Source organism: Frieseomelitta varia, unplaced genomic scaffold (genome assembly GCF_011392965.1).
Source record: "Frieseomelitta varia isolate USP_RPSP 00005682 unplaced genomic scaffold, Fvar_1.2 scaffold_416, whole genome shotgun sequence".
Taxonomy (NCBI): Eukaryota; Metazoa; Arthropoda; class Insecta; order Hymenoptera; family Apidae; genus Frieseomelitta; species Frieseomelitta varia.
In genome coordinates, this window is record NW_025110164.1 from 12958 (window position 1) to 33076 (window position 20119).

Here is a 20119-nt window from a genome sequence, read left to right on the forward strand (position 1 = left end):
CCGTTTTTCTTCACGATCCGGCATAATTCTCACGTCTCCGACATCTTGTCTGAGAACACCACGTTTCCCTCTTGCACTTTCGAACAATCGTCGCCACGTTCCCCTCTTGCTCGTTATTTCGTTTCTCCTCTTTCTGTTTGCGTCTCAACACGTCGCTCGACTCGTTCGAAGGATTCGAAGTGATGATTAAAAAACCGAATAATCCCTGAAGCAGCGCGCCCTTTGAGGTAATGCAATTAAATGGTAATCGCGGTGAACGAGATAGAAACGATTAATGACATTAACGTGAGACGCGAGTTACTCATTCCCCTTCCCCCCTCCCCCCCCTTTCCTTTTTATATTCGCGGATACAAAAGAATGCGCTCGATTACTTCGTTCGATGAACGATGATTCGGACAGTCGTGTCGGCCGCCACTTGAGGGATTAAGCGTCGCGCTAAATTACAATAAAGAGAAGAGGATTTTGTTGTACGAAGATGCGGACGATACTTTACGGTGAAGAGAACTTATCTATAAATTCTGTTTAAATCTATCAACTACGGTCACGCTACGCGGTCTGCTAAGCTGCGCTAAAAATGTGGGACACTTTACTAACTGTAAAGTACCGACGCTCCCGGCGCGCTACGAAACTCCAACTTAGCGGCTTAAACACTCGACGTTCTCGAGAAGTGGCGTTCGGAATACACGCAGAAAGAACAATATAGTTGAATAACCGACGGCCAATCGCCGCCGTTTGTCTCTTTCATGTCAAGACGCGAACTTTGAAAAATATTCATCATCGAATAGATTAGAAACTAGTCGGACATTCGAGTGTCGAAATCGAATTACATTCGAAAATTTTCAATTGACAAAATGTCCTATCGTTCGCCCCGTTTCGAACGTTTTAATCCAAAACTCTAATAAAAAATTACTGACTCACATTGAGATGATTTTATACGGAGAATAAATTTTATCCTTCCGAACGAAGGAGCAAAGATAATCTTTCTAACACACAATTTATTCAACTATACAACATTCTCTGCCCAAACGACGACAGTCACAATCTGGCGGATTGCAGATGGATCGGGTCGCAAAGAACGTCGCAAACGCAACTAACTCACGGGGAACACGATCCTCGAGCATGGTTCGTTTCGAGAAATCGATCGACCACGTCCTTTTTTCTCTTTCTTCTTTTTACGTAACGAAGTTAGAATTTCTTTTTCAGTCATAAATAGAAAATCGAAAGTCGCGTGATCGGCGTTGTGTCCTTGATTTTGAAAGAATCGTCGCGTCACCCGATCGTTGTCGCGTCTTTCTTTAAAAAGCGTCTAACGATAATCGCCAATAGCATCATCATCGACGATCGAACCGTTCCCGTCACTGCGATGGAAACGAATGCGGTTCAGATAATATCTAACTAACGAGCTAACGTGTGTGTGTCTTCCGCCAACCGGAATCGTTGATCGCGTACAAAAAACGGACTTAACAGCGAAGTGAAACGTGCGGCCGCAACAAACGACGTCTCTCTCGAAAAAGGAAATGCCTATTGGTCGTTGATCGTCATCACACTGAATCCACGAAGTGTCTCTCTTCACGAGCCATTTACAATCCGTGTGCCGAGCACCGAGCCAACGCGATTTCCGTAATACCTTTCGTTGTTGGGAAGCTGGTGCTTGCTTGCCTTCGCCGAGGATTCGTGTTCGTTCGTGCTTGCCCGAGGATCGAATGTATCCTTCATTCTTTTGCCTTTCAGTTTTTAGACGCAGCAACGAAAGGGATGAAGATTCATTTACAATGTGATCTACTTCTCATCACTCTTTCTTCTTTTCTTTCTTTCCTATTTTCTTCAGCAGATTTAGAAGAACGTTTTTATTTAATATAAGAAGTGGCCAGGGATTTGTATTTCGCTCGTTTCACAATACAACGCTCAATTCTTTGCATCGTTGTTCCGTGTTATTCACAAAGATTTGCGGTCGCTGGTTTCTGGGAGTACGATTTCATTAAGCTTACGAGATTATCGTATCGATGATGGGTGGTTATTACATTGTCGACATCGAGTATCTAAAGTAGTCTTTGCCTAACTAGAAGTATCTTGCTCGAGGAAGAGGAGTGAAATGCACGGCGCAACAAACGCAAACAATCTCGAGTGAATTTACGAAAGTGAGTCTTCATAACAAATCGAATACAAATCCCTTACGTTAATATACACTAAACTTACTAGTCGTATCACATTAGTTTCCAATTATTTAACAAAGCTATAATAATTGAATTTCCCTCGTTTTAAATTAAGTACTATAGTAGTCGAATTCATCGAAATATAAAATTCGCTAAAAAATCTTTATCGTTAAATTTATTCTAAATATCGAATTAGTTCGAAAAGGTCGTTCCAATATTTTAAGAATATCGCTTGGAGAATGAACGTATGAACGCAGCACGATTCAATGAATGGAAAAAGCAGCCGATCATCCGGATATCTCTACGGAAATCGGATTGGTGGGCGCTCGTTCGAGGCACGACAGATGATCAGCCAGTATCGGTCTGGCCGACGAAAGCGAGGAAAGCCGGTAACGGTGCGTAAAAAACGCTTCGAGAGGCTTCATCGCGGCGATGGATTATTATTTAGTTAAGAAGTACGTGTTTACGTATAAAGAGACGCGTCATACAGTGCCGTACAGTACCAAAACGTTTATAATGCGTACATAATGTTACCTCGATTAATCTCTATCTACGCGCTCGCGCAGGCATCGTGTATGTAAAAGTGTTCCATTTTAGTCGTATTCTTTTCCTTTAGTCTCGCTGCAGGTGTGTGTATATCGTGTGTATGTATCCGTGTGCCTGTGTTCTTCATATTTTTTTCTTTTTTTCAATTTTATATCCACGTGTTGCGTCCATGAGCCGGCCAGGCTGGTCCAGAGACAAAAGTTCCATTTTCTCTGCATTTTATCTTCATTTATACGTCTCTCTAACATTTCCTTTTGCATATTGTTCATCTCTTCTTTTTTTATCTTTTAAATCTTCTCTTTAAGCAGAGGGACTGTCGAATTTTGATCGTGCCGCCGGAACGTGCTCGTTTTTTCATCTTTTTAAATATGTATATATATTTATGATATATATATGTATATATATATGTGTGTGTGTGTGTGTGTATTTATGCATATATAGAGTCTAAAGTAGCTCAGAGGGAACTATGCGAAACCACTAACGCGAAGTTTGAACAACGTGGCCAGCCCGTGGACATTGCGCCGATGCTTTTCCCCTCGTTGCATTCTTTGTTCTCCTTCCTCGTTCCGTTCTTCTTCGTCGCTTCATCCGTTTCGACACGCAGCCTCGGGAAGCTGCATCGACGCGATCTCCACAGCTCTGTGCCACACCGATACTCTTCGACGACGCTATTTTGTTCGGGTAATTCTTCACTTTTGCACCGTTTGCGTTTATTTAAATGTATTGAGTTTCTATCGCCGCGAGCGACGGCCCGACCAACATTCTTCCGTACACACCAGTCCCCCGTAATATAGATATATGTATATATTATCATATACGTGTCGTCCGTGGACCGTCCTGGCGGAGCCCTTAATTAACCACTTTTTTTTTTCACTTTATTTTAATTAATACAATATATATATATATACTTCTTCATGTATGTATCATCATAACAACCGATATTTCTCAGTTCTCTCTCTCGTTAATTCTATTATCACGCAGGCTTCTAACTTTCACACAGGCTTCTCTTTCTCTCTTTCTGCGTTTCTGCGTATATTCTTTATTTTCCTCTTAGATTCCCCTCTCTCGTCACTCTTTTTCTCTTATTCACCCTCTCCGCACGCACATTTCGCTTCTCTCGCACGCACGCAATCGTAACAGGCTTTTTTTCACTGAAACTCTCACTTCGTACATTTTCTCACTCTCTCTCTTTCTCTCTCTATATATATAATATATTTTATATCTGTGTATATATATATATACACACACACACACATATACATGTATGTGTATGTGTATATATATATACTTCTATATATCTTTCATATATACTTTATGTTGCTTTTTATGTATACTTTATATATAACAATGTTATGTTTATTTAAGGCCCATACGTTCTTTATGAAGGAAATAATCTGCAACAGAAAGGAGACGAATATACGGTTAAACCTCTTTTGCTCCCTGTCGTAAGCACCGCGAGTATAGAACTATCAGTCGATATTCTTTCCTGTTTTTTCTTTCACTTTTTCTTTTTTTTTTTTGTTTTCGTTTTGTGAACGTGTTTTTTTTTTTTNTTTTTGCTTTTAATCTCCTTTTTCCCATTCTCGTGGCGGCCCAACCTCGAACGCGACGACTTCTACCGAGGCTAAAAGAACGCAAGTAGATGTGTCCCGGCATGGTCAGACTGAGCAGGACGACCGCTCTCCTTTGCTTTGCGTCTCATACGAATTATTCTTTATGATTAATATTCTCTGTCCAAATTGAATTAATTATTTGTAGCCGTTGGTTTTCTCCTCGTTTAAAGAACAAAAAAAAAAAAAAAAGAAGAGAGAGTTACATCTGGCAGAAATTTATTAAATGTAAAAAATAACTCATGAAAACAAGTATTTATTCATTTTGGACGAGTAACAGTTCAGGAATCCATCTTCCTTTCGTGAAAATTTGATCGTTCCGTCGAATTTCATTCGCACGAATTATATAGGCGATGGAACTGTTGATAGTCGACTAATTTCATTTAAATTTCGTCCTTTTCTTTTCGTGAAAAATTAATGCCGCGAGAGTCGTTATCTACTAGTTCCGATTGCCTCGACACGTGCGTTTCCCTACGTTTTCCTTTCACGCTGTTTCTTCTACGATCCAAAGTACGTTTTTGTAACGCCATCGTGTCTCGACGCTCCCTAGGAAGGATCGCTGTAGATCAGAAACAAGTAACTTTCGACTCGCGCGCTCAGAAAGCTCGAAACTCGATTCCGAGTTTTGGCGATCGCTAGTAGCCTACCGGGTTTTTTTTTTGCGGAAAACCCGATGAAACAAACAAAAAGATACAATATGTACAAAATGCACGTTGACGCGAGGTTTGCGTCGTTAGTTACGGTTAACACGCATCACGATTCGTATCGATTCTGGAACGAACCTACGACGAAGAGCAATTAAATTGCTCTTGGAACGCAAACGTGACGAAAAAATGTCGATGTGAGAGAGACACTTATGTTTCTAGAATAATTACACAGACTTTCACAGGTTAGAAAAAGCACATCACGTGAACGATTAAATCGCTTATAATACTTTATTATTTCTTACAAAATCGTCCCGGGATGAGACGTTTGAACTTGTGTATAAATTCGAAATTCGTTTGCTTTACACAATAACGTGTCGATTTCGTATAATAACAATTGAGAAGGAAAAAAAAATCAAGAAAAAAGTACCGTTTAACGTTCCGTACGTGTGAGAACGTGATAAGCTGAGAATAAATTAATTCGCGTCCGTGGATTGTAACTTCGAGAGAAAAACCCAGAACGCGCGGTCGAAGAGACGCGTAGAGAGAGAGAGAGAGAGAGAGAGAGAGAGAGAAAAAATAACCCGGTAGACTCTGTCTATGTTCGCGTTTCGCAAATCGATTTTCGGCCCGCGAACTCTGTATTTTTTTTTCAGAAACACCGAGGTAACTTTCACTTAACGAGTACGACTGATTAATAATAATTATTAATAATAATTTTGGGAGGAGACAGAGAAAGAGAAAGAGGAAGAAAAAGAAGAATAGAAGAAGGGGGCCTTGTCAGTTTTGTACATGTCGAAAGAAAGGGAACAAAAGCGAATGCGAAGAACGAGAGATGATAAAAACAAAGTAAAAAGAAATATTAATAATCGCAATAATAATAGTAATAGCAGCAATGGTGGCCGTAACAGTAATAATAAAAGTTATAATAATAATAAAATAATAATCTAATAATAATCGTAAACGATTCTACGCAGTTTCTGATAAAAAAAATACAAGTTCTTTTTCTTTTCTCTTTTTTTGCCTGCTCTTGCTCTCTCTCACTCCCCCCCCCCCCCCCCTTCTTATAACGACGAATAAAAATATAGAAAAATTAACGAAGAAACTTACAATGATCGCAAGCTAACTTGCAAGTTACTTGTTTCCCGCTCGAAATCGTCGACAGCTCTCTTAAAGCCGGGCCCCGCTCTCTCTTCTGCGTGTAAAAATTCAAGATCCGAGGCACAAACGAAGCTCTAAACGAAGTCGGTTGTTTGGGCAATCGTGAAATCGGGTTGCGCAGGTCTTACAGATAAGATTAAAGTTGTTCCATTATCTCGGTTACGAAATGGCCCTGATCTATCATCGTCATACACAGCTTTCGTCAATAAAAACGAGATCAAGAAAGAGAATTTTTACGCGCAATTACTGCGTGTCGTCTAACAACCATTCGTTCGACTTCGAATCGCAATTCGATCGCTCGACTCGGTCCGAGGATCTTCACTTTCACGTCAGAGTTGAATCGAAGGGCTCGAAAGAAGATCGGTGTTCGCGAAAGTAGCGAGCGCGGTAGAGACAACATTTTCTCCTGTATACTTTCTATTATATATAAATCTCTTCACACGCAACGATATCTCTGGTCGTTTTGATAAAATCACAAAGAGTCAACGAGAGTTAAAATTAAATACATTTACAGAAAACATATAGACACACGTATAGTCAACAGTTTCCATTTCGTTTCCGTCGTTTCTTCAAACATCTTCCCCGCATGAAACTACGAGATCAAACGTGAACACAAAGTGCGATTAAAAACAAGAAGAAGAGAGGTAACCACCGTTAGACTCGGAAATTTCCATTGTACTTTTTAGACGAACGAGCTGAAAACCAAAAATCCAAGTAACGAGCAAGAAAAAGAGAAGAGAAAAGAAACGTCGAGGTCTCTCGTTACTCGCGGTACGTTCCTTCCAGCCCTTCGAACGACCGCGCAACAAGCTCTCGGCTCCAAAAAAGAACACGCATCCGAGCGGTAATCAGAGCGACACTTCCTAGGTAGCTTCGATACTTAACCACGCAGCAACGTGTCGTCGTCGTCGTCGTCGTCGTCGTCGATACGCGGTCGCCTTCTTCCTCGTGTCCTCCCGAAAATGTTATTTTTTTTCTTTTTTTTTTTTTTTAATTCATTTCTTTTCTCCGTTCCTCTTTTTTTTTTCTTTTTTTGTTTTCGTTTTCCGGACGGTGGTGTCAACTCACCTTGACAGAGCAAGGCCCGGCGCTACTCGCGTACCGCTTTGTTCGTCAGCGTCGGGACGCTCTGCGCCGCGTCGATCGTTCAGCTGTCGACGCTGAAAAGCTCTTTGTGAAGGGCCGGGAACTCGAGGTGCGGCTGCGACCGTTTGAACTTGGCCAAGGCGTCCATGTGCAACAGAGAGATCTCGCGAAGCTGTGGGATCTTGGCGAGGATCGCGTCGCACACCGTCACGTCGCCCTTTATGGGCGACACGTGGTTACGATCCAGCTCCGACCTGAGCGCCCTGATCACCGCCTGCGACAGTCTCGTGATTTCCGCGAGCCCTTTCAGCCCCGGCCGATCTGAAATTTATTTTTGGACCTGTTTATTTCTGGTCGTCTCGAATCGCCCCGCCGTCGCCCAGCGGCAATGTTTACCGGTGTTCAATTCCTTTCGTGAACTGTTGTGCGCGCTGAAGAGGTGGCGGCTGCTGGAAAGGGCGGCAGGAGGGGGAGGGGCAGGGAGAGGAACGAGACACTTCCGTCGAACGAGTATTTATAAGCGGCGATTAATTTTGCGGTGGAGCGTTGTCGTTGTGCGACGAAATGGGATGAATTAAGCGGCGGATAATTGAGGGACCCGAGTTCGTGGATAATTTTGGAGAGTGAATCAGGGACAAAAGAATGGGGAGGAAGAAGCCAAAAGCAACTTGATATCTATAGCGATAGATTCGTAGCGTTAGAGTTGAAGCATGTGAAACATGTGGTAATGTTCTTTTTTTTTCGTTTTCTCGTTTTTGTTTAATCGATTCAATCGATGGGATTAGTTTTTAGTTGTACAAGCGTTTCTCGATGGAATTTAGATTTCTTTGTAGAAACTCTGCGGTTAACTACTAGCCGAGAGAAATTTGAATATCATCCACTCCGCAGCTATTGAATCGATTATCGTCAAAGGTACTCGAGTAGGAAACGAATTCTTTTCGACTCTAAGCAGTAGAAATGTCAAAGGTTGTAATTGCATTTATTCTGTTTAACGAGACGCTCCTCGTTTTTGCTCCTTTCACGTGGAACAATTCTGTGACTACAGTCCGTCGTGAAATGAATACGTAAAATTATTGTCGCGGTACCTTTGATTAGCAACGAGCGACGGAATTGTTCAAATTATATTGACTATCTTGTACAAAAGAGAAAAAAAGATCGTTCCCAGGTAATAATACAGAATTGAAAATTTTACCAACCGGGGCTAAGGAGAACCGCCGCACTGTAAAGAGCCAGCTCTGTTTCCGTCAGCTTCAATTCAGCAATACTCCTGGCCAACTCAAACACGCAAGAAACAAGCTTCATTTCCGCCGTGTCTGTCGTGTAAAACGCATCCTGCGGTAACATGGTGTCACCGTAGAGGACACAGTTCTGCTGGAGATCGAGGTACCTGCTCATACGTAGCACAGCCAACTCGAAGGAACCTAGTAACATCGTGAACAGCGGTCTATTATTACGTTGAATTAACCTAGAGTAAATTCAGTTGGCTGAAGACACAAGTAGCACAAGTTTTATAAACTACGTTAACCATGATTAGAAACTGTTTGATTTTACTTACATGTTCTACAAATAAATTAATAATATCAAATCGAATTCTATAAAATTAATAATGTCATGTTAATAATACAATGAAATCAAATAACAATTTCTATCTTCAATATAGCAAAATTCTGCGTTTAAAATATATAAAATTAATATCGACGTAGTGATACATTTAATAAGCATTTATCCAATACTTATTGAGAAATTTCTGTTTAGATTATCCACAGACATTTGTTAATTTGTGGTAATATGGTGGTTCACCATAGATATTCTATTTACGTATTTAAATTGGGATTACTGACCAGCCTTTAGTAGAACAATCTGGTCGTCCTGCGAGAGCTTCATGAATCCAGGAACCATCTTGGCGAACTCGATGATCTGCTGGATAACGGTGGTTAGTTTTTGGGCGCACTCGAGCCAGAGTTGCTCGTGCGCCATATTCTTGTAGTAGATCAATCTGGACAGGTCGTGCGGCTTCCGGAAGGACTCCTGAATCTGTTCCGTCGACAGCAGACACGTTCTTGCGTGTGCATCCGCTATCGTTTTTGAGAGCAGCTCGCTGATCTGTGCCGGATCTACGAAAATCCATCAGAATGTCGGGTTGAAATCACACTTCACGAATATACTTAACACCCGACAATATTATTCTCTACTCTTCGAAACGACTATTAACAAATACAACCCAGACAGAAAGATTGTAACACATGACGCGTAACGAAAGTCTCTCGTCAGCACGAATCGTTAACAAACATAGTGAAGAAGGAAATATTCAAAAGATTCTTTTAACACGCATGAATAGCATGAATTGCTAACAAATATAACACAGAGAGAAATATCGTAAATTTTTCAACACATATAGCACGAACCGCGTAAGCGACGAATGAATGGTTAAGAGAGAAAGACACTAGAATCAGCCGATTGCAATTATTGCTGTATCTCACATGTTAGAGCGCAACGATTTTCGTTCGACATGGGAGAGCACGTTTTCCAGGCAAAGTTCACGCGAGCCAATATGAACCAGCGGACCAACCTACGGCCGAGTTCGTCGTAGATCTCTGTAATTACCGCAATTTCAAACGACATTATCGCCATGGTTACCAAAGCCATTTCACTCGGGCATTCAAGGCGAGCACCTTTAAACGACTCTCTCGCTTTGCCGCGAAGAATCACCACGGAGAAATTCGAACCCTTTCATTCAATTCCACCCCTCTTGTCCATGACCTGAATCAACTAGTCCCGTAGCCACTCTTCATTCTTCCACTGTTGTCGAAAATTTTGAGAGAATACTGATCAAATACATGCTTACGCTCAAGTTCGAAAAATCGACGAACGAGTCAAGTTGTGCATTCGTGCATCGATCAAACTGATGTTAAATTTCATTTCTTCATCGCAAGAATAAACCAGGTGTTTGTAATTTAAGGAACTTTTTATGGAATTCCCGCGTCGACAACCAATTTGCATTTACTGTGTGAACGATTCTCGCCGCGCATCCATCAATTTTTTTTTTTTTTTTCACCTCGATGTCCGAAAACGTGCAGGAAAAACGTACTCTCCCTCGTTTTGTGAAAACGAAGAAGAAGAAAAAAGAAAAAGATCGATTCAATCGACCACGCAAAAAACTGACCGAGAGACAAAAAAAAAAAAAAAAAAAAAAAAAAAAAAAAAAAAAAAAAAAAAAAAAAAAAAAAAAAAAAAAAAAAAAAAAAACGAAGAGACAGAGAGAGAGAGAGACAGAAAGAAAAAAAAGAAAAAAAACGGAAAGAAAAGAAAAAAATAATGAAAGAGAAAAAAAGCGCGACGCATGCCCATGCAAAGGGACACAAACGTAACCTCACATCTCGCATGGGACATACTGGGCAGACTCGGCACTTCGTCGTCCTCGGATGGATTGCTGACCCTCTGTTGCTGACCGCTCAGAAAGGTCGTCGAGTCGACCATCGTGTACGAGCCGTGGCCCAAGCTGGCCAGTTCGACGGTGGTCTCTTGCTTCACAGCAACGATTCCACCCCCGCTGAGGGAACCGGCACCGCCGCCGCCGCCGCCACCGGCAGCCGCGCCACCGCCGGTGCCAGAACCGCTCCCTCCACCACCCGAGCCACCACCACCACCGGATCCACCACCGTTACCACCGCCACCACCGCCCCCACCGCCTCCGCCGCCGCTACTGCCTCCACCACTACCAGCCGTGCTGCTTCCGGTCGTCGAGGCAGACAGCGACTTCCCTGGTACGCGAAAAGTCAAAGTTCACTCCGGTATCTCCACCAACCTTTGCCTATTTCTTTCTCTCCGCCGCCGCTGCATATTCCCTTCCACTTCTCTCTTTTGTTCCTCCCTTTCTCGCGCGTGTCGTGTTGTTTCCATTTTTCAATCTCGTCGTTGCCTCTTTCCCTTCCCTTTGCGACTACTTCCCCCCCCCCCCCTTTTTTTGTTTCTTTTTCTTTCCGCTCGCAGAGAGAAATCACGCTACTCAGACGTAGCGGATCCTCGAGTTTTTGGTCGTACGAAAGCTGAGGGTGGGGCGGGAGTTTGTCGGCTCGTCGGGATGACACGGGATTTGCTGCAGGATTTATAGATGGAAGAACGGGCGGCGAAGAACCTCCAGAGGATGGAACGCGGTTGTGATCGATTCACCGCTTTTTTTCTATTTTTCGGAGGTAGATGGGAATTCGGGTATTCTCGCTCTCTGATTATGAAGTGTTAGTGAGTGTAACCGTGCCAGAGCCTCGATTTACCAGGACGTGTCGATTAATCAGAATTTTTGGGATGCTCGGAACGATTGAGAGATAAGAATAGAAACTGAAAGAGAAGTGTTTGTTTTCGTTTAATTATCCAAACAGCGTGTGTTGTCATTAGTTCGAGTAACCGACCAAAAACTCAAGGTTCTACCGTTGTTAAAACTTACAATTAGAGCAATGTAGACTAGCCTAAGCAATGTGACGAGAGTAAATAAGTAATGCCATAGTTACAAAAAGTATATCCACACCATTGTTTGAGAATCCTGATAAAATCCTCGTTATGTAATAACAAGAATATGTTTACACTCAATAATTTTCCGTGACCATTGTATGCAATCGTACTTCCGTTTCAATAGAACTCAAGATTGATATCATCAAGAATTATTTTTCTGTAAAAATAGAAAGATCTTGTGCTAGTGGTTTTGAAATGATTCGATGATTTCAAAGGGGAAATTGTTCTAAGTGGGAAATAGCTTGGAAACGAACAACCTTTTAAATGTTAATTCATGGCAAAATTTAATTCTATCTTTACGACTATAACGCTACTTCGTAGCCGCCAGTATCGATATTATTCGCCGAATGCGTGGCGCAGTCAACTGGCAGTGATAAACACAGTAATTGTATCAGCCGTGTGCTGCTGAAAGGGACCAGTACTACTTGGCGCTGTTTGTTCATCGATTGACATCTCGTTACCGCTCTTTCGTTAACAATAAACTTCAATGAAACTATAAACTCCGGAGTTGGCTCAGCCACGTCTGTCAGTTCAGTCGGCCAGATTCGCGGTGCGTTCGATCAAAATTGAAAATATACGTATGAACGAGAAATGAATTTAAACCGTGATTTGCGTCGTGATTCCGGGAATATCGCGACGTTCGAACGATTTTACGGATCGTTTGCTCGAAAATGTAAAGACCGAAAGATGAAAAACTTTCCGTCATTCCTCTGACGCAAATCGAGCGAATTCGAAAAAAAAACAGGGAGATTTCATTCGCATGTATGTACAAAGGTCGAGTTCCAAGCCTTTACATTCGATAAACTAGATTAATTGGAAAGATCTGGTTATCTCGAATATATTTCACTAACTTTCTGAAAAACGTTTCGAAATAACGTCGTGGCTAGTTTGCGAGTGTTTCGCAGTGACGTTCGGAAGTATGTAACGAAAACAGGGACGGAATGGGAGGGGAGGCTCTATTGAAACGGATGGATTGAAAGCAAGCAGAAAGCACGCAGGACTCGAGCCAACGATGACATAAGAAACTCAAACATCCAGTGGTGCAACTTTGTTTCTAATTAATCTCTCGTCAACAACGATAACGTTTCGAATTCTCTTTCGAAGCACAAGACGTACCACTGGATCTGCAAATTTCTAGCGCAATGTTCGTCCGTTCGAGAAACACACGGTGTGTATCGAGTGTATCTGAATGTGTTAAGTCAAGCTTTCTCGAGCTTTCTTGAGAGACGGACAACGAAAGAGAGAAAGAGAGAGGAGTGAGTGAGAGAGAGAGATAGATAGATAGATAGATAGATAGATAGATAGATAGATTAGAAGCGTTGTTCGTGTTTGCTTCGCCGAAGAAAGAAAGAAATGGTGTGGAACTTGGTGGGGAATTTCGAGAAGAGAATACTCACCGGTGGTGACCACGCTGGGAAGTACCCCAGTCGCGGTGACAGCGGAGGGCGTATCAGGGGCGACAGTGTCCGCGACCTGTGTCTGCGTCGGTCGCGGATCGTAGGTCGTCGTGCTGTCGACATAGTCGGCGCTAAGCTCGTAGTTCGTCATCGCTTGATGATTGTAATAACCCGATCCACCCGTGCCGGGACCGGGAGAAGCGTATTCACTGCCGCCGTACGTGTACCTGCCGCAACGAAATCGAAACGAGAATCAACACGCGCGCCACTTCCTGTGTTCTTCAAGTACCATACACGGGCGAGATCAAACTCGAATTAACAATTACCAGAGGTGGTGTCAATTTTAAAATATATAGTGTACAATTTTATAAAATTAATATAAAATTATGAAAATTAAATCTCTTCTTTATATATGTATAGTATATATGTTATATTAACATAATATAATATATATTAATATATTAACTATATTATAATAAATATATTAATATATTAATTATATTATATGTATATTAATATAATGTGTATTATGTATATATGTATATTATATTAATATGTATATATTATATATGTACAATATTGCTGTCGTTGATTTCACTTGTTTCTTTTTTTTTTTTTTTGGTACTTAATCAAATCTCTGAAGCTCTCGCGCTTACGTTAGTTTTTAATTACTTTAATTGCGCGACTTACCCGCCATTAAAAGGGTGATGTTGATCCGAACTGCTCGGGGTCTGATGTTCAAACACACTGCTATCGGGCGCCGTCTCGGAGGCCGCTCTCATTTGTGCCTTGTGGAACCTGACTTCGTCCTCGACCTTCTCCCTCTGTTTCTTCGACATGCGCCCGAATTTAACGGCTGCAACACCAATCACACCATACTTCGTTGTAGCGCACTTCGAAATTTGTTATCGGTTTTATCGAATCAACGTAAAAATCGAAAAAAGAGTCGTTCGAATTTTAATTGAGTCCTTCGTGCTCTCGAACAGTCGTTTAAAATTAACACTAGAACCACCGACGACCAAGGCATAATATTTGTGGCAAAGAAATTAAAGTGCAAGATACAAGTAGAAATTAATAATACGATAAAGAGCACAAACGTCTGTTTATATATTTTATTCAAAATCACTCGAGTATCTGAAAATACGCTGTTATGAATGGATAAAATTTCCATAGAAAATTATAAATTAGTCTTTTGATCATTTTGGTAGTTCTAGTGTTAAGAGCCGAAGTGGTGGTAGTATCAGTTCGAGGAAATTTCTTCAACAATTGCTAAGTGTTGCCGAATACGGAGGCGCAAAGATCGACAATCGCAAATCTTACCCGCTGTCCGAAAGAAAACTACACGATCCCTTCAACAAATTATAATACTCCATTCGACCAAGCTTACAATTCTTAATCTACCTCGTCAGAAGCCGAACGCGTATCGACGAAAATGATCAATTTTTTATCGCACGATCTTCCCCTTCCTCGACAAGTGTGTCTCGATCGACTTCCACGCCGAGTCGAGTGAATTGATCGTTGTGCAGGCGGGTTAATTGGCGAGGCGTTTCGATTCGATCGAACTTCGGAAGCGGACGATTTTTTTAATGAAGATCGAAGACGGACCGGAGGATCCCCGTTTATAAAGCGGTCGCTGAACAACGCTCCAAAGAAACGTTCTGATTCGAGGAACGCGGAAGTTCTTTGCATCTCTCGGAGTTCTTTGCTTCTCCGTCGTTATCGCCGGCTCCGATGCACCCACCCATCCCGTGGTGACGTCACACGCGCCACCAACACCACGGCGGAGCAGCGAGCGAGCGAGCGAGCGACGTCACGCGAGGCGTTCAACAACCGCTAGAACCTGAATCATGCATCCTCGTTTCTCTTCCGTGTTCTCCAGTTTCTCAAGTTCACTCGCGCGGGGTTCAGAGCCGAAGGGCCGCGACTCATTTCGAACGAGGCGCGTTCATTGTTTGCCCGCCGGCGAACGCCCTTACGAATAACGCGCTTCCGAAATCACATCCACGGCGAAATTCGAATCCGCGTCGAGGCGAAAACGGGGGACGTTTTCTGTCCCGTTTATCTCGAAATAAGTTTACACGACTGGGTAATTAATTAATTGGAGAAAGTCGCGACGACGAAGTTACTTTCGTTGGTAAAGAAAATTGATCCTCGCCGATCCGCGCGAAGTTCTCTGCGAGTGTTGGCCTATCGAGCCGAGCGAAGTTGAGAAGAAACGTTGTATTCGTGCTGGCCGATTTGATTACTCGAAAGATACTGACGCGCGTAGCGAAGTTTAATTTTCGTTAAAAAGTAAAGTTAATCTTTGCCAGTTTTGCGCTAGCAACTGGTTCACGGACCATAATGAGTGACCAAACTCACGTATACAATCATTCGTTTTCTTTTTGAATTCATCGATACATCACTGGATAGAAATTACCAAGAACTATTAATTTGTTATTAACTAAGAATTTGTTATTTGTTTTGCCTGGGTTATACTTAAATATACTTAAAACTGAGAAAATATTGCAATTTTGGGCCAAATATTCTCGACACGGCACAAGAGGCTAACACTCAAATTAAACATAACTCGATTGAATAAAAAGAGAGAGATAAAAATCCAACATCCAACATCCTTCTCTTCGGAGGAGGTTCTAACGCATACAGCGTCGAAATATAAACTGACTCTTGTAATATACGAAATATCTCGTCTTAAAACGCATTTCAATGCGGTTACGACGAATCTCGAGCGATTGGTTGGCTGACTACTAATTCGACGCACGGTACGCGGTACCATCAATTTGGACAGTACCGTCCCGCTCTCGAGGACAGGGTTGTTGGTTCCACTCCTGAGAGAAAGAGAGAGACGTATATGACCCGTTGTTGGCGAACGGAGAAAAAAAGGGGAAAGAGAGAAAGAAAGACGAGTCGCGCGACGTCAGCTGCCAGCTGAAACCGCTATCGGGATCGCGCTAGAGAGAAGGAAAGAGAGAGAAGCTGTGAGAGAAGGCCGGACGAGGACGGAGAGGCAGAAGCGGAGGGTGATCGACCGAACGCAGCGAACGAACGAACGAACGAACGAACGAACGAACGAACGAACGAATGACCGAGAAAGCAGACTGGGGATTCTGATGAAGCAACGAGGAGGCACAACGACAGAGGGAAAGAGCGTGACGACACTGGGGCACAGAGGGAGGGAGAGAAAGATGACAACAGGAAGAGTATGAACGCGCCGCTCGCGCGCTCGCGACCGGTAGCACACGACGCTGCTACTACTCTCCTCCTCCTCCTCCTCCTCCTCCTCCACCTCTTCCACCGAGAGAGAGCAGGCTGCAACGAGACGACACGAGGAGAGAGGACTGGCTCCTTATCAACTGGCGCAAATATGTACTCTCCCGGACGCGTCGCGCTTGTGAGAAGCAACAGCGATTATCACGACGGATCTACACACACGCGCGCGCACATACATACACGGGGAGGAGGAGGAGGAGGAGGAGGAGGAGGAGGAGGATTTGTTCTCGTTGCGCCTGAGAAGTCTGTTTCTCTTTCGGATGCCGTATCAAACCGTTTCAGGGATTCCAGCGTGCTCGGCGGGACCACGAGGTGTGCGTGACCGACACACCTCGGCACCGAGGATTCAACGAATGGGACGTCAATGACCTCGCGGCGGAGCGTTCGGTCGTTGAGGTGTTCGACGTTTCGATTTTGACAGCCTGTCGGCAAAGGGGAACGGGGCAGACAGCCTGGAAAGTCGATGCGTCGGGAACGCCTCGGGCTTCGCGGCACGACGGGGATGATGTTGGGATCGGGCGTTAGATTCGTAGGATTCTTGGAAACGTAATTAATGTAACCCCACTCGAGATCGAGACAGTTGTATACCGTGCCACGGTATTTCCGTGGTTAGAATTCTTGAAAAAANGACGACATTGAGTCATAATCGACACATGTACGAGTCGCATTTAGGAATTTGAGACGCGTATTAAAAAAAAAAAAAAAAAAATAAATAAAAAAGAAAAATAAAGGTCGTTCAACCGTGCTGTCTATAGAAATAGTATTTTCAACCTGAACCCCATTATATAGAGTCGAAAGACCCTCTTTCTTCTAGGATTTAGTACCTGCTGTAGAATGTTACGGACGAGCTCGCTATAAATACAACTTTTTCCTCCCTTTCCCTTCCACCCGTTTTTTTCATTCTTTTCCTCTTCCCTCGTTTCACTATAATTCCAGAAATGCCTCTGAAATAGGAATTTCAGGAAAACTCGTTAAAAGACATCCATGAAATTTTAAGCCAAAATTTCTCGAAATTCCACCTGGCTTTTATCCACCTGCCTCCGTCGCTCATTGCCGGTGAGAAATTAATAGCGTACATTGTTCATGAAGTCAAAGTTCACGACGACAGGGTGTCCTATTCTAAGTATTCAGGAGTGATCGTGACTTTTCGTTGACGAAGGTGAACGGTCGATCATGTAAGAAATGCAAGATATTTCAAATGAGGTTTCTCGATAATCGCTATTTTAATCCGCTGATTAAATCCGAGGGTGTTCTCGGATAACCAGCGTGACGGTTATAAAGAGGGAAGGAACGATCGATTGCATCCTTAACAACCGTACGAATCGTCGATTATCGAAAAATCATCTTGCACGATTAGAGCGTGATGTTACGAAATTATGTCGCTGATCAAGCCAATCTGACTAACGTGTCTCGCTCTCGTTAAAAAAAAAATTCTCAAAGCGATTCGAATGAATTTTTTCCCGTAAGTTTTGAAGAACAACACGCTGAAGCGTGAAAATACAGGATGAGCAGTATCTGATCGACGACAAAGTCCGTTTCTTCGTATCGGAAACAGCTTCCATTCAGACCACGACTGCAATGTCCTGCTTTTCGACAGCTACTTATCGAACGTGGCTTTTTATCTGACGGCAGGAGGCCTGAAAACCTCGGCGAATGTTCATTAAAAAACTTTACGAGCACTCGCAAAAACGAACTGTCGAAACAGCCTTTGTGGAACACTTCGACGCGCGTAGACGTGTTTCAACATACTGTGAAATGACGAATGATCCCACTTTTGACAATAATTACACGTCTATATCGTGACGATGATTTTTTTCAAAGCCGTCCGGATTAGATTACACGCTGATCAATTCGTGGAACGTTGCACAGAGATTCGAATAAATATACAATTATGTTAGAACAAATGATCAATTGTTCAATTTTGAAGATCTCTTTGTCATTTCAAGAGAGGTATATCCGATTCGAAAGAAACATCTAAAACCAATCCATCCGAACGTTGTACGCAGATCTGAATAAACATACAAATTATCAATTGTTTAATTTTGAAGATTTCTCGTCATCTCAGGAAAGGCAAAACTGACTCAAAAAGATCAATCTATTCTCCAGTAATAAAAAAAAACTACTAAAAAATATCAAAAGGTAACTTGTCTCTTGCAAGAATATTCTGTTCGTTTTGTCGTTCTGTTCCAATCTCGTCCGTGATTTGAAAATCGCCGCGTGTCAAATTCATAAAATTTCCACGGTGAAAACCGACGATCAACCAACCACGTGGAACACCGCTATCTGTTACCGTGTCGTCGAGGCACAGGCCTAAACGCTCGCGCGTGAATGTCGTTAAACGTGTCCGTAAGACGTCTCGTGTAAGTACTCGAGGTCCGATAAGGTGCAGCAACGCGGTAAGAGGCCTAGCTGCATTGAGACGAGAAAGAGAGAGAGAGAGAGGACTCGTGCGAGGGTGTCGGAACGTAGAGGAGGCTCGGGTCGAGAGGAGGGCTGGACAGCCTCCGATAAAGGGTCGTACACCCCGAGCGGCACGCGTGGCCGCTGCTATCCCCGTGTATCTGATTTGACGAGCTCTCTCTCTCTCTCTCTCTCTCTCTCTCTCTCTCTCTCTCTCTCTCTCTCTGTCCTTCCTTCCCTCTTTCCCCAACTACGAATCGAATGTTTACGAGTGACATCGCCATGGTAATGCGTTTCGACGTAAATTCGCAAAATCTCGAATCGGCCGAAGCGAATAAAATTGGCAAAACGCGGCCGTTGCTGAACATTGTGACACACCCCCGGCGAGCGACGATAAATTGGCTTTTGTTGAAAATTCGGGAAATAGCGTCGTTTCCACGGGGAGAACAATACGCGCGGCAATTTACGTTATTGAAACGCAAGGTCGCCCTTTAATTCGCCAATTTTTACGTTCACATTCTTCTCCCTGGCAGCGGCCGCGTGCAAACGTTCGCATGCGAGCGTCCATCATTTTTTTATAGGACGTGTACGTAACGTTTTCCGAGTATAAATCGACGTATTACGGTACAAACGGTACGGGCGAACACGCGGCGCGCGTTTTCATGAATATGAATCGTGACGCCGAAAAGGGGCAAGAAAAAAATAATAAAATACATCGAATGTATCGTGATGCACGTTCCGTTTCGTAATTGATGGGTCCATCCTCCGTTGTCGCATAGATTCGGTGAAACGGAACACGTTCGCGTGCTCGCGTTAATTTAATCTCGTTGAAAGAAATTTCTTTTCCACATCGACGCTTCGGCGATATCCGCTGGCGGCTCCAAACGCGACGACGCTCGTACGTATGATCGTATTATCGTATTAGTCGACGCTCTTGTTTACCGGCTCCTTTCTTTCTTTCGTTCCCTGGCTGACAGATAATAAAAATCGAGAACGACCGCTCGTAACTATCTAAAATGCGTTAGGAAGCTAGAAACGGCTACATCAAGTGCCAAGGGGAGAACACGATAATTCCGTTCTATTACTCGACACCGAAAATATACGATCTGGCGGGACGTGGTTGAAAATCAACGGGAATTCAAATGGCGGATAATAAATACGAGAACCATCATGAAAAACCAATGGCATAACCAGCGCCACGACAATCAATATTTTCGGAATATTCATGCGAACAGCAGAGATGATACATGCATATATGTACAATCCCGAAATCAAATAGAGAGACAGGCGTTGGTTCGAAGGATATTAAATTTTCAAAAATTGCTCCTCTACAACAACAAAAAAAA

At 43.0% G+C, this 20119-nt stretch overlaps 1 protein-coding gene and 1 long non-coding RNA gene across 8 annotated transcripts in view; one reads left to right on the top strand and one right to left on the bottom strand.

Moving 5' to 3' along the window:
• Positions 1-3979: 3979 nt before the first annotated feature.
• The window catches only part of LOC122531783 (probable nuclear hormone receptor HR3), a 72816-nt gene continuing 56676 nt past the window's right edge, over positions 3980-20119 (bottom strand). For 3 of the 7 annotated variants that reach the window (XM_043659976.1, XM_043659977.1, XM_043659974.1), the window contains 6 exons: positions 13794-13959; positions 13104-13330; positions 10575-10961; positions 9042-9314; positions 8397-8621; positions 4240-7521 (listed from right to left, as the gene is read on the bottom strand). In XM_043659976.1, the coding sequence (XP_043515911.1) occupies positions 7262-7521; positions 8397-8621; positions 9042-9314; positions 10575-10961; positions 13104-13330; positions 13794-13959 (1538 nt within the window). In that variant the 3' untranslated portion in view covers positions 4240-7261. Of the gene's footprint in view, positions 4094-4239; positions 7522-8396; positions 8622-9041; positions 9315-10574; positions 10962-13103; positions 13331-13793; positions 13960-20119 lie in introns of those variants that run through there. The other 4 variants (XM_043659979.1, XM_043659978.1, XR_006307395.1 and 1 more) reach the window with 3 other exon arrangements.
• Positions 17008-20119, top strand: part of LOC122531785 — a 21581-nt gene continuing 18469 nt past the window's right edge. The window contains exon 1 of the long non-coding RNA XR_006307396.1: positions 17008-17104. This is a non-coding gene — a long non-coding RNA (uncharacterized LOC122531785). The remainder of the gene's footprint in view (positions 17105-20119) is intronic.